This window comes from Taudactylus pleione, unplaced genomic scaffold (genome assembly GCF_031769625.1).
Source record: "Taudactylus pleione unplaced genomic scaffold, aTauple2 ptg000032l, whole genome shotgun sequence".
Taxonomy (NCBI): Eukaryota; Metazoa; Chordata; class Amphibia; order Anura; family Myobatrachidae; genus Taudactylus; species Taudactylus pleione.
In genome coordinates, this window is record NW_028284434.1 from 29,353,989 (window position 1) to 29,368,414 (window position 14,426).

The 14,426-nt window shown below is 47.3% G+C and overlaps 1 protein-coding gene and 1 long non-coding RNA gene across 2 annotated transcripts in view; one reads left to right on the top strand and one right to left on the bottom strand.

Moving 5' to 3' along the window:
* FAM20C (FAM20C golgi associated secretory pathway kinase) overlaps positions 1-14,426 on the top strand; it is a 196,769-nt gene that overhangs the window by 134,260 nt on the left and 48,083 nt on the right. The window contains exon 5 of the mRNA XM_088451973.1: positions 4,655-4,770. Within this exon, the coding sequence (XP_088308099.1) occupies positions 4,655-4,770 (116 nt within the window). The remainder of the gene's footprint in view (positions 1-4,654; positions 4,771-14,426) is intronic.
* Positions 1-14,426, bottom strand: part of LOC148538994 (uncharacterized) — a 204,890-nt gene that overhangs the window by 67,544 nt on the left and 122,920 nt on the right. The window lies entirely within an intron of this gene.

The following is a 14,426-nucleotide window of genomic DNA, read 5'->3' on the forward strand; positions in this document are numbered from 1 at the left end:
ACGATCTGCAATTATATAGGCTATCGGCTGTGCTGCACAGCCGATGCGATATGTTGTTCACAGATATATTGTCAGTACACACTGGACAACGCATAAACGATATATCGGCCGTTCACGGCCATGATTGCAATACCAGCCATTTTAAAACTAAATACATATGATTGCCCCACAAATATTTTAGCAAACAGTACCTACCAACATTCATTCAAGGGCTACAAATGGATAAAAAGAACAATACTTCCCATCCAAAACAGGCGAGGGGAATACTGAAAGAATGCATTTGTTACTGTGCGTCATGCGTCTGTACTGAGCTCTGTGTTCTAGATGCATTAGTTAAAAGAGAACAACAAAGGGAGGAATAGTAAGACTAAAAACTGAAGGTGATGTATATGTTGAAAGCTCCATTACTCAGGGGCATTACTCATCCACTACAAAGAAAGAATTGTTGACTATTTAATTCAAATAAATTACAAGATCCAACACTGCATGGTTTCGCTGCCGGGAGATCATGTCAAACAAATCTAGTTGATATCTAGTTGATATATTTGACTAAGTAACTAACTAATAAGTCAGCGTGGCGTGGGTCAGTGGTAATGACATTTTAAAGGCCCTCACACACGGAGCGATATAGCAGTCGATCCGATGGATTGGAACGATACCGCAGCTATATCGTTCCGTGTGTGGGCATGATATCGTCCGCTGCGGGCTCCCATGGGATCATCCGTCGCTCCTCCAGATTTTTCTGCATGCACAAGAGATCTGGAGAAGTGATGTACGATCCCCAGGGTCGTAACTAGGGTACTGCGACCTGTGCCATGGCACAGGGCACCGCAGGGAAGGGGGCGCTGTTTGGGCCTGTTAATTTTCCTGTTTATTATCATTCTCACTTGTAGCTTCCTCTTCTTTTATCCCCAGCATCTCCTGGCCTCCCCTATCTCTTCCCTGGCCCTTCCCCATGAAGCCATGACCCTTTTTCAGGTGCACTATCTTATGTCCCTATTTTAAAAATGGGGGGGCACTCTCTGGCACAGGACACCAAAAAGTCTAGTTACGGCTCTGACGATCCCATTCTGGTCTATGCAGATGGCTGCCATTTTAAAACACGCGTCTCTGCAAGTCAACATCCCAGTACATGTCACCAGATGTAATAAGCATTGAAATTAAACGTTGGTTAAAACACATCAAAGGAGATTGCCAAACGTGAGAGGGGCCTCTGGCATCGAGATAGCTGTAATTCAGCTATCTGGGCTGTACTACTGAAGAAAAAAACCTATGCCCTCCCCTCTTCCTTCATCCAATCGGGCCAGGCTATTTAGCATCAGGAGTGGTCCAACTTTCCTAGATATAACTGGCCCCATGAGGAATAGCATTGGGCTCTTCCTGATATCCGTTGGGCTTTGGGTACCAGGGCAGTAATGCCCCCATAATAATTTCAATAATGTTGTTTTTATTTTGAGGTCTTATGTGTTAAGAAAAAAAAAAAACTTGCTTCCATAAATAAAATAATATAAATTATTGCTCCCTTTAAATACTAAAAATATCCCCTATTAAAATAAATGTCCCCTTAGAATTACAGTATATACAGTATAAACAAAAGTGTTGTCTTCATCCTTATCTGCACTTACCTGTACTATCGTGCCTGTCTTGATTTGGCATAACCCAATGGGAAATTAGAAACCAATATAGCCAATCAGGGGTCTTCATGATAACACACAGTCAGTGTCAGTATCAATTGCTGAAAATCTGGATTATATATATATATATATATATATTAATTCTCTCCAGAGAGGCGTAGACAATGGTAAAAAAAACTGAGATTAAGTTCTTGTAACTGGATAGAACCTGAAGGATTAGTCCTGGGTCCTGTTTAGTTTAATATTTCCAGTTTAATATTTCCAAGTAACTTGTGGTCTATAATTATTTGCATCGAGGTCAGAAAAAGTAAAATACATTTATTGTGATTTTGAGAGAATAGAGTAATGGACTAGTCACTAGAGTCTGGACACTTGCATTTAATCGCCTACTCTCCCGAGACTGCCAGGATCCTCCCGAGAATCGTGTGACCGCTGGCCCCGCAAGTGGGCGGTCCAGGGGTGCGATGAAGCAATTTGCACAAAATTGTGTCATCGTAATCCCGCCCCCTGCTTTATTATGTCGGTAATATCAGCATTAAAAAGCAGGGGTGGGGCCGCATTGCCCACACCCCCTGCCGCACCGATCTGCCAGCCCCGTCCCGGAGGGGGCTGCCAGAATGTCAGTAAGTAAAAACGGGCGTTTTAAGGGTGTGCATAATTAACAAAGCAGCGTCATCGACCACGTCACTTGGTTGTTTCTTAGCCCGAACTGTTCGCATGATTGCGGTAGGAAAATCCTACCACAAGCACTGCGAGCAGTTCAGACGCCTTTCGATGTACTCGATTAATCAAATAAATAGTGGAGATGACGTAGGATGCGAGCGGCCAGGGGGCTCGCTCAGACATAGAGGCGTCAACAGACCGCAAAGAGCGAGCGCTCAATTTAAATATCCGGCCCCTTTTTCTGAACGAGCGAACGCAAATAGCGTCCGGCTCTGAATCAGGCCCACAGTACGTTAAGCAATCTGGGTCAAATAAATGGAGGGTGGAAAACTGAATCAGATGCACCAGCAGGTCAGTCATGAGAAAGGTGTTTGGATAGAGATCAGTATACAAGAGTCTATGGTAACCAGTCTTTACAGATAAAATCTCCACTTCTTGGTTTAATATTCTGCAAATTAACCTCTAATGTCTGCAACAAGAGCTGTAGTTCTGAATCCTAACACTTTATAAGTCAGTGGTAACACCTCAACTTGATCTTTAAACATACTTTAATTAAATAACAGAAAATAAAAAAATCTGAGGGGTTAACAGTGCTATAATGCTCGTTTGACTGTAACCTATAGAATACCCTTTATACAAAAAACGGTGATCAATGGAGTAGTCTCCCAGGTGTTGTATTCAATCATCATGTAGTGATATAAGTAAAAAATGAATGGAACAAACATATTGCTGTAGTTAAGACTTGCAGGTCCATTCATTATATTAATTATCTGGCCCCTGATAATTAAGTATCCAACTCATAGCAAGTAGCAGCAGCGGTGGGTACATGTGGTAGACAGATGTTTTCAGATATCATCGTGATCCCCTTCACTTCTACTTCTGTAGCAGTAAAAGTTGGCACTGCCAAGTCTGATTTGGCAGTGCTAGTGTGCCTGCGTGGACTGGGTTTTACGCAGGCGCACAAAGTCCCGGTGTCCAATGGAAGGAGCTGGACAGGGTTGGAGAAATCCAAAAGGATCCCTCTTCGCAACCCAGGAAGGAGCTGGGGTGCAGGAGCAAATACCATCTGAAGATGGCGGTGCTTCCACCAGGGCCGTAACTAGGGTAGTGCGACCTTTGCCATGGCACAGGGCACCGCAGGGCAGGGGGCGCTGTTTGGGGCTGTCAATTTTCCTGTTTATTATTTTTCTCACTTGTAGCTTCCTCTTCTTTTATCCACAGCATCTCCTGGCCTCCCCTATCTCTCCCCCATAAGGCCATGGCCCTTTTTCGGGTGCACTATCTTATGTCCCTGTTTCAAAAAAAGGGTAGGGGGCGCCAATGCTCTCTCTGGCACAGGGGACCAAAAAGTTTAGTTACGGCTCTGGCTCCTACAGTCAAGCTCCGAAAATCAGTGCTGAGAGGTGAGCAGGAGATATCTGTGATATCTCCTGAATTACCTTTATAATGAATAATGTTAATTTTCACCTGCTTTTGTAGAAATTAAGTGATGATGAATAGACCCCATAGAAGTTGAAAAGATGCTCCTTAGATTTTGACATACTGTAAATAACAAACTATTGACCACTTTGGGATAAAGATTCATAATCATCATGTATTTGTAAGATGCTGCAGATAAACAATATTAATAGTGCATTACTAGTCTGAGCTCTTTGAGTTTTTAGGATGTAATAAACACAAAACACTGCTTGCTTGACTAACTAAAATTATAACGCTCTATCTCAGACTCTGATGCAGGTTTTCTAATATATCAATTTTCTGTCAGATATCTGTCCAATCTGGCTGGTTGGAATGACAATCTGGTAATGTATGGGAGCAAATGACAATCGATCATATGATTTTAAACAATGAAAAAAGGACAAAAACAATTGTTCAAATTGGTTAAATTTGTGTTTTTTTTAACCAATTTTTCTGAACAACCGTTTTTGTCTGTTTTCCAGTGTTTGTGAGCAAATGGACGATTGTCATATGCTCCCATACATTACCAGATTTTCATTCCAACCAGCCAGATTGGACAGATATCTGACAGAGAATTGTGTAGTGGATGTAGTTTTCTGTAAGATTGAGCAATCTTCTCTAAATACATTTCTTGTTTTCTTTATTTTGGTACTAGTGCATGAAATGTACCACAGCAGTGTAGCTTCCTGTCTCCTTATCTGTTTGCAATTAAGCTGTTGCTGTAGTTCTTAAAGGATTAGGCATCCCCTGATACACTCCATCAACTTTTATGTCCTTGAAATTGTGACATTGTCAGTTTGGGACCAGCTAGTATAAGAATGGTCTGTGGTCATTTCTAGCAATAAAGGATCACAGTGATTTTAAAACTATGTATTAAGCTTTGATTCCTCTCTTTGCAGGATTCTCGATTTTCGCCGTGTGCCACCTGTCGCTGGTAGACTGGTGAACATGACCAAAGAAATAAGAGACGTCACACGGGACAAGAAACTGTGGAGAACGTTTTTCCTTTCTCCAGGTAACAGAAATGTAGTCTTGTACTATTAAATAACCTTTTTTTATTTCTGCACCATTAACTCAGTTATACGCAGAAATCTAATGCGTTAAATATCTGCTAATCATTGTGTGATTATAACAATACGTTTTGTTCATAGATTTTTTTTTCCAATGCATTAATTGAAATACACAAATTAGGGCTGATTTATTCACATTGGGGGCCTGATTCAGACCCGCTCGCTAGATGCATTCGCAAGCAGCCGTCAGATGCCATAGTATGCAAATCCCGTGATCGCACGACATTAGCACGCCCACTATGTCTTGTCATGCGATCGCGGTGTGTATTTAGACGCCCACCAGCCGGTTATAAGATACCCACTTTCCCTTAGTAATACACGTCATCTCCAGGAAGTGTATTCAACAATCGGTAACATCGAGTAACATCAGACCCTTACGCAGCACTTGTGGCTGACTGTACCCTACTGCAAGCACTGCGAGTACTGCTGTGTATAATTCAGCCATGTGGCGTGTATTCTGATGCTGCGTCTTAATTATGCACGCCCCTGAAACAGCATTAAGATGAACAGACATGCCTGCGTTAGCACCACCACACCCCTGTTGCCATCGACCAAACCGTCACCACCCACAAACGGCACGTCCTGTCACTCATTCTAGCAAAGCGTCTGTGTACAGGGTGCGTACGCTTCCCGGTCACATGAACTAGTTTGCGCACTGCATCTTGTACACATGCGCACATTGCAACATCGGCAGGCTGCGTATGCAGCGTAGCGAACGGGTCTGAATAAGGCCCTGGGTTTGATTCTGAGTCGCATATAAGGCAATTCTGGATGCACGCTGGAATGGGAATGAAATGCTATTGCATCAATATGCACATATTCTGAAATGTACGCACTGGCGGTTCTAGGGGCGGGCAAGCAGGGCTATTGCCCGAGGCGCTACAGCCTAAGAGTGCAGCTGAGGTGGCCCTGTGCTTGCCCGTCGCCTGAGCCCACTGCATTGCCGGCACTTCCCTTCCACAGTGCAGCACCCCCCTGGCATTCTGGGAGTCCCAGAGAGCCAGGCACGCCCGGCGGCCGTGACGACATCACTGAGCGTGCAGGAGAGAGCAAGGCAACCCACTAGGACATGGAGAGCAGCAGCAGCCGCAGCTTAGAGTTGGTTGTGGCGGCGTGTGCGTGGTACTGTGCATCATCACACCACCACTCACTCATTCGCTCCCTCCAGTCCCTGCTTGTTGTTCAACAACCTGGATTGCGATTACTGCTGCAGCCCCTGACTCTGATCTCTGGCCCCTGCTGAGAGATGGTTTGTATACCTGATCATTCATATCACATTGTAAGGGCATTACAGTGCTGCATAATGTTTAAAGGGCATTACAGTGTGGCATAATGTGTAAGGGGCATTACTCTGTGTGCAGCATAATGTGTAAGGGGCATTACTGTGTGCGGTATAATTTGTAAGGGGCATTACCGTGTGCGGAATAATGTGTAAGGGGCATTACTGTTTGTGGCATAATGTGTATGGGGCATTACCGTGTGCAGCATACTATGTATGGGACATTACAGGGTGCAGCACACTGTGTAAGGTGCATTACCGTGTGCTGAATAATGTGTAAGGGGCATTACCGTGTGCGGCATAATGTGTAAGGGGCTTTACTGTGTGCGGCATAATGTGTAAGGGGCATGACTGTGTGTGGCATACTGTGAATGGGGCATATCTGTGTGCGGTATAATGTATAAGGGGGGCATTACCATGTGCTGCATAATGTGTATAGGGCATTACTGTGTGTGGGATACTGTGTAAGGGGCATTACTGTGTGTGGCATAATGTGTTATAAGGGGCACTACTACAGTGTGGCATAGGGGTCTATTCAACATGTTAATTATCTAGGTCTGAACAGACCCCGATAATTAACGTTTCTTCTTGACGTGAGCACCGGGGCAATTACTCATTGCTCCGGCACGGAGACAGCTGATCCGAAAATCAGCTATCTCCCCAAATACTTTCACTGCTCCTTTCAGAGCAGTGTATCTTTTCATTGCTCCTTACGGAGCAGTGAAACTAGTGCATAAGAGCCCCGGCGGAAGGAGCTGGACAGGGGCGGAGGGATCCGAGAGGATCCATCTTCGCAAACCTGGACACTTCCAATATGGCGATTGCTCCCACAATCAAGCTCCGAAAATATTGTATTTTCGGAGCTTGATGAATTTTGTCCCATACTACTGTATGGGGACAGCGGGCCATTCCGCAAGAGGAAGGTAAGCAGGAGATATCTGTGATATCTCCTGTTTTACCTACTTGATGAATTTACTTATAACTTAAGTTTTACAATTGCAGGTGAAAATGTTAATTTTTACCTGCTTTTGTAAAAATTAAGTGATGATGAATAGGCCCCATAATGTGTATACGGAGTTCTACTGTGTGGCGTAATGTGAATGGGCTCTATATGGCATGACATGAAAACTGTGGCGGTGCCATATGCACAAACTGTGCTGCTGTTCCCAATCCATCCCAGTATCCCAGAATGCCGGTGTTGCTGGGCGTGATGTCATCTCGCATGGCATTCTTGGTACGGCAGCGGGAGGGAGCAGAAGTGCATCCACTTTCTGCTGGGCGTGTTTCCTAGAGTGATTAACAGGAGTTGTCACAAAGCCACACCCCCTTTACAGGAGCGCACGCGCCTTTGGCACACGCAGAAAAACACCCTCTTTTATTTCTGCATGATTTTTTTGGGGGGGTGGGGCAGCACCAAAAGGGATGCTCGCCCTAAGCTCCACAAGGTCTAGAACTGGCCCTGAAAGTACACACCTGAGATTACAGCGCCCCGCTCTTCCGTCGGGCGGCGTGATCACATAGGTGCAAGAGATCTGAATGGATTTGGCATCATCTTTTGTATGCGCACGAATCGCAGTAGCAGGGAACTACACTCTCATGACACATCCTGACACATCCACGAAACAGTTCTCTTGCGTGCATTTGCATTACTGCATCCCAGTTGCCACCTAGAAACGTGCATTTAGCGGCCTCAGAAAAATAACCAAGATGGGTACAACTTTGAACCGATCGTAAGTTCACAAAGATGCATGCACAGTCTCTGACGTACTCACAGGTAGCTAAAAATCGGGTAGCTGAATCCGATCTTGCATGTGACTCAGAATTTAGCCTATTGTGCTCTGGTGCGAAGTTTGCACTACAGCACAGTAACCAATCAGACACTTGCTTTCATTGTCTATCTTGCAGAAATAATTGCTACTATCCAATTGGTTGGTCTGGTTCATTGCTCAGTTTTGACCTGATGTAATGTTAGTAAAAGAGCCTTATTAAATTATTGTTGGGTTTTAAAACCTTACACAATAAATAAAGCATGCAGAACATGCTTATAGTCCAGTTCTGGATAAAAACCCATAGTTAAATCAACCACTCCTGCCCAGTCTTGTGGTGTTTGTCCTATTGGCTAACCTACTTTAGTGTAAATACTGTACTTAAAGCAGGGCCTTAACTAGGGCATACTTGCCTACCCTCCCGATTCGGCCGGGAGCCTCCCGATAATTGAGTGCCACTCCCAGCCCCCCGGAAAAGCAAGCAAGCCTCCCGGCAGCCTCCAAGCAACTAATCAGCTTCTACCCATCATTTTTTGGAATGTAATGATAAATGCTACCCCAAAGATGATTGGTTGCTTAGGGCAAGTTTTCCACTGGCACACTTCCCCACTCTCTTCACTGCTGGACACATCACCCCCAGAGATAGATAGTAGAAGAAGCAGAGTTAGCATCAGCAGCAGAGTAGTCATGTGAGGCTCCTGTCAATGAAGGAGGTGGAGTGCGGTATTAAATGTACCTCTATATGTCCACTCCAACTTCTTTATTCATTGTCTTTAAAATATTAATACATTTCATGTCCATATACTAATGTCTCACATTCGCCAAGCTATCATATGTTACATTAGTAACAACCACCAACAGCTACAGTATGTGGTTGCTGTTTCAGAGGTCCCTAAACAGAGAAAAACAAGGACGGGGTCTGCAAATTGTTATTTAGAAGCAGGATAAATAATGCAGTCAGATCTTAATGCCGCACAATATTAGACACAAGATGTGTTTGCAGGTCAGATTTCCTTGCTCCTGTCATGTTGTTCAAGGAGCATACTAATTGTATCTGCTTCTCCAGAGAAATGACTGAAGATGTTACAGTGTTTGTGAAGCTCATTTTATGCTCATATACTATACTGGGATGTGTATCCCCCTAATGATGTGTAATGCATTCGCTTAGTAGTTGTTAATTATGACAGCATTAGCATGTAATGGTGCCTTCTAGTTATCTGGGACATTACTTAGTTATTGGTCCAGAGATTTTCTTTATGAGTAAATGGAGTAAGAATAGGATTTGATTGACTGAAAATGGACACGGTATGTAAATCTAGATCACGTACACACGTTATCAAAGGGTCACAAATAAATGAAAGGATAATGGTGCTGAGTCTTCGCAGTCTTCATGCCAGTGTCCATTTCTGCATACCAGGTCCTCCTTTGTGGCAGACCAGAGAGATGGGTCACCAGATCACAGCCACCCACTAATCAGAGGTGGGTTGGCGGGAAATGCATTTTTGAAAGAACATGCCTAATTTTGATTATATCATTCTATTTAGTGTTCCTGCTAGAAAGCGGGGAGGGCAGGGCACAGGCTCGCTTGGAGGGCATCTGCAGCGCACGCCAAAGGCGGATGTGTACCCAAAAGGGACGTGGCTGATCGGGGAGGGGGCATTTCCTTGTGACACGCCCACGATTGTCACGCTTGGGGGAGTGTCCAGCACTTATGGAGGTCTATCCACCCAACAGTGATTGGTCACCGCAACTTTTCCCACACGCGGGACACTGTGACCCGTGGGTGGGGAAGTCTCTCAGGGAAGGCTGTTTTAGCCAAAGAAGCCTAGCAGGAACACTATTATTTCATATTAGGTTACCCCTAATTGTTTTGACACAACACAATATTTGTTGCTGTGTAACCCCATTTTAAGATGAACCAATACTCGGCAATAGGGACTTGCAAAAATGTAAAGGCTTTACTTTGTTCCCACTGCATATTTTACTGTGACCCTTCGCCGGCAACGCTAGACTGCCACTGAGCCAGAGACATATTTGCCTACTTTTGAAAAACCAAAACAACATCTATCTGCACGTTGCTTAATAAGCTCCGACTGAGAGGTGTGTCATAAATCATAAAAAATCATAAATTGACTTACATTCAACTGTAACTGAGCCCCAAAGCAGTTACATAGTTTGGCACATGTATACCATATATATTTGACCACTCAAGTAGCCATCAATGTGCTGGAGAGCGGCGGCCATTTTCTTGTAGCACACATCCTACTTATTCTTCTAACTAGTGATTCCTCCATGGCAGGTGGAGATTACAGTATGTTTTGAACAGCACATCCAGCCTGGGCTCATGGAGATTGCTAGAATCTTCAGGGAAAGCAACATTATTTTTTGACAGTCTCCCTAACATTCAGGGAGAGTCGGCAAGAATAGGGAAAGATAACATTCACAAAGAAGTACAGCTCCAAAAGGATCCCCAAATTTGTAAATGATGTATTGTAGCGAAAAGTGGTTAAAGGGGGCTTTAGCTACCGCACATTTTTAAGAATTAGACCCCTTAATCTTAATGACTTTTGTATACAAAAATATGAGATATGGTAAGAACTTACCCTTGTTATCTCTATTTCTACAAAGTCCATAGGGTTCCACAGGATACCTTGGGGTATAGGTGTGACGTCAGTCGCAGGGCACCAAAGAGTTAAGCTTTCAGCCTCCCAGGATGCACTAGGTCCCCCTCCTATACCCCGCCCCCGGGCCAAGGCACCTCAGTTAGTTACCAAGCCATAGGCCGGAGGAGGAGAAGGAAGAGAGAGAACAAAGATCTGGACACATACAAGAATCACATTCTCACCAGAGGGAGACGGAAAACCGGTGACCAGAGCAAAGCCCATCTGCAGCACAGGTGCGACAGGGCGGGAGTCCTGTGGAACCCTATGGACTTTGTAGAAATAGAGATAACAAGGGTAAGTTCTTACCATATCTCATATTTTCTACTTCAGGGTCCATAGGGTATCCACAGGATACCTTGGGGATGTCCCAAAGCAGTATCCTTTAAGGGTGGGGACGCTCCTGTGCAGAAAGGAGAATCCGCCGCCCGAAGGAAGCATCCTGAGAGGCGAAGGTGTCAAACCTGTAATACCTCACGAAGGTATGGACAGAAGACCACGTAGCAGCCTTGCAGATCTGAACTGCCGAGGCACCACGTCGAGCTGCCCACGAAGGACCCACAGACCTAGTGGAATGAGCCTTCAGAGAAGGAGGGACCGGTAGGCCTTCATGAAGATAAGCTTCAGAAATAGCCATACGGATCCAGGCTGCCAAAGTTTGCTTTGAAGCAGGCCAACCCTTTTTACGGAAGCCATAGAGGACAAACAAAGCGTCCGACTTCCTAAACGAAGAAGTGCGGTCAACATAAGTCCTTAAGGCCCGCACAACATCCAAAGAGGCCTCACCCACGGAAAGACCCGGTGAGTTAAAGGCCAGAACAACTATTTCCTCGTTAACATGAAACTGGGAAACAACTTTGGGAAGAAACTCGGGCCGAGTGCGGAGCACTGCCCTGTTCCCATGAAAAACCAAGAAAGGGGGTCTAAAAGAAAGAGCCCCTAACTCAGAAACACGTCTGGCCGAAGCAATGGCCAGAAGGAAAACAGTCTTAGCTGTTAGCCATTTAAGATCCACTGAGCCCAGTGGTTCAAACGGCGGTCCTTGGAGAGCCCTCAGGACCACAGCCAAATCCCAAGGCGCCACAGGTGGAACAAAGGGCGGCTGAATGCGGAGAACACCCTGCATAAAGGTGCGCACATCCGGGATTGTAGCAATCCTACGGTGAAACCAGACAGATAGGGCCGAAACCTGTACCTTCAAAGAAGCAAGGCGAAGCCCATGATCTAGTCCCGCTTGCAGGAAGGCGAGAATCCGAGACAGACGAAACTCCCGCGGTGCATAACCTCTCGGTCGACACCACTGGAAGAACGTATGCCACACGCGATGGTATATCCTCGCGGAAGACGGTTTCCGAGCTCGTAACATGGTACGCACCACAGAGCTGGAAAACCCCCGGGACCTCAGCATGGCCGTCTCAACAGCCACGCCGTCAAAGACAGCCGAGTCAGGTCCGGGTGAAGGCAAGGACCCTGAGACAGAAGGTCCGGTCGTAGCGGCAACCGCAGAGGACTGTCCACGGACAGACCCTGAAGGTCTGAGAACCAGTGCCGTCTGGGCCACGCGGGAGCTATCAACAGGAGCGTCCCTCCTTCCTGTTTGAATTTCCGGATTACCCGTGGAAGAAGGGAGACCGGAGGGAACAGGTATGCGAACCGGAACGTCCACCGGACGGACAGAGCATCCACCAGAGACGCCCCTTCGTCTCTTGTGCGAGACCCGTACACCGGCAACTTGTTGTTGTGCCGGGACGCCATGAGGTCGATTTCTGGAAGACCCCACCTGTCCACCAGTAGTTGAAAAACGTCCGGGTGCAGGGACCATTCCCCCGGATGAACGTCCTGGTGACTTAGAAAGTCCGCCTCCCAATTTAGCACTCCCGGGATGAAGACCGCTGATATGGCCGGAAGATTGCGCTCCGCCCAAACCAGGATCCGAGAGACCTCTACGAGAGCCGCCCGACTGCGAGTTCCTCCTTGCCTGTTTATGTAGGCCACGGTGGTAGCGTTGTCCGACTGGACCTGCACCGGGCGACCCTGGAGAAACCGCTGTGCCTGCTGGAGAGCATTGAAGACTGCACGGAGTTCCAAGATATTTATTGGAAGCTCCGCTTCTGTCGGCGTCCACCTGCCCTGGAACAAGTGTGGACCCGAAACTGCTCCCCAGCCCCGAAGACTGGCGTCCGCTGTCAACAGGACCCAATCTGGAACCCAGAACGGACGTCCCTTGTTGAGGTGGGTCGTCTGTAACCACCACGCAAGGGACAGGCGAACCTCCTGGGTGAGCACAATCGTCTGGGACTTCAGAGACTGAGTCAGCCCGTTCCACTTGGACAGGATCAGGTGCTGCAGAGGTCTGGAGTGAAACTGGGCGTATTCCACCATGTCGAACACCGACACCATGGAGCCCAGTAACCTCATCGCCGAGTGTAAGGACACCCGGCGGCTGTGCAGGCAACTGCGCACCCTTGACTGTAAAGCAGAGATCTTGTCCTCCGTCACGAAGATCCTTTGCTGTCCCGAGTCCAATAAGGCTCCAAGATGCAGAATCCTCCGAGACGGGATTAGAGTGGACTTCTGCCAGTTGATTAGCCAGCCGTGCCGTTGCAGCAGTGCAATGGTCAGGTCCAAGTGGCGTAACAGGAGCTCTGGAGATCCTGCCACCAATAACAGGTCGTCCAAATACGGCAACATGCGGACTCCCTGCAGCCGCAGAGAAGCTGCCATGACCGCCATCACCTTGGTGAAAACACGTGGTGCTGTTGCCAGGCCAAAAGGTAACGCCCGAAACTGGAAGTGGTCGCTGCGGATTGCAAACCTGAGGAACTGTTGATGGCGCAAAAGAATAGGGACATGCAGGTAAGCGTCCTGTATGTCCAATGACACCAAGTAGTCCCCAGGTTCCAGCGCCAGAATGATGGACCGTAGGGTCTCCATCCGAAACTTCGGGACCCGCAAAGACTTGTTGAGTGCTTTGAGGTTGAGAATCGGACGATATGACCCATTGGGTTTCTGTACCAAAAATAGATTTGAATAGAAACCCTGGCCCCTCTGGGAGAATGGAACAGCCACTATAACTCCAGCCTGGAGCATAGTGTGCAATACCTTCCGCAGCTCCGTAGCCTTGTTCCGGTCTGATGGGAGACCCGTGGTGAAGAAGCGAGCCGGGGGTCTGTGCCGGAAGGAGAGGGCGTATCCGTGGGAAACCACCTCCAGAACCCAAGTGTCTGTCGTAGTGGTCGACCAACACTGGGCGAACTGTAGCAGGCGGCCTCCCACCCTGGGATCCCCCAAAGGGAGGCCCGGACCATCAGGCCGCAGGCTTGTCATCTGGCTTGGGGGCCGGACGTCTGGTACTCCATGCCTGCTTCCGGGGCTTGACCGATTTCTTAGGGCCAGCCTGTCGAGGAAACGACTGTGGTTTGGGCCTGCCCTGGGCCCTAGATGACCGAAAGGACGATGGTCCCGAACCAGAAGGAGCAGCGGCCGACGGGAGACAAGCAGATTTGGCTGCCGCCAGCGTGGCCACAATCTTATCCAGATCCGGACCGAAGAGAACTTCTCCGGTAAACGGCAACGCTTCCAGACCTTTCTTGGAATCTGCGTCCGCCTTCCAGGATCGCAGCCACAAGGTGCGACGAGCAGCTACCGCTGCTGAAGAAATTCTAGACACCAGAGTACTAATGTCTAGAGCCACCTCGTTGATGTAGGTGGCCGAATCACGGAGATTGCCAATCAACTCCGCCTGTTCGGCCGGACAGTCGGATTCAAAAGAAGCCTCTAATGAATCCGCCCAGCGCTCCATCGCTCTGGCAACCCAGCAAATGGCCATAGCCGGCCGTGCTGCCCCCCCTGCAAGGGAATAAGCGGACTTCAGGCAGATTTCTACCTTGCGGTCC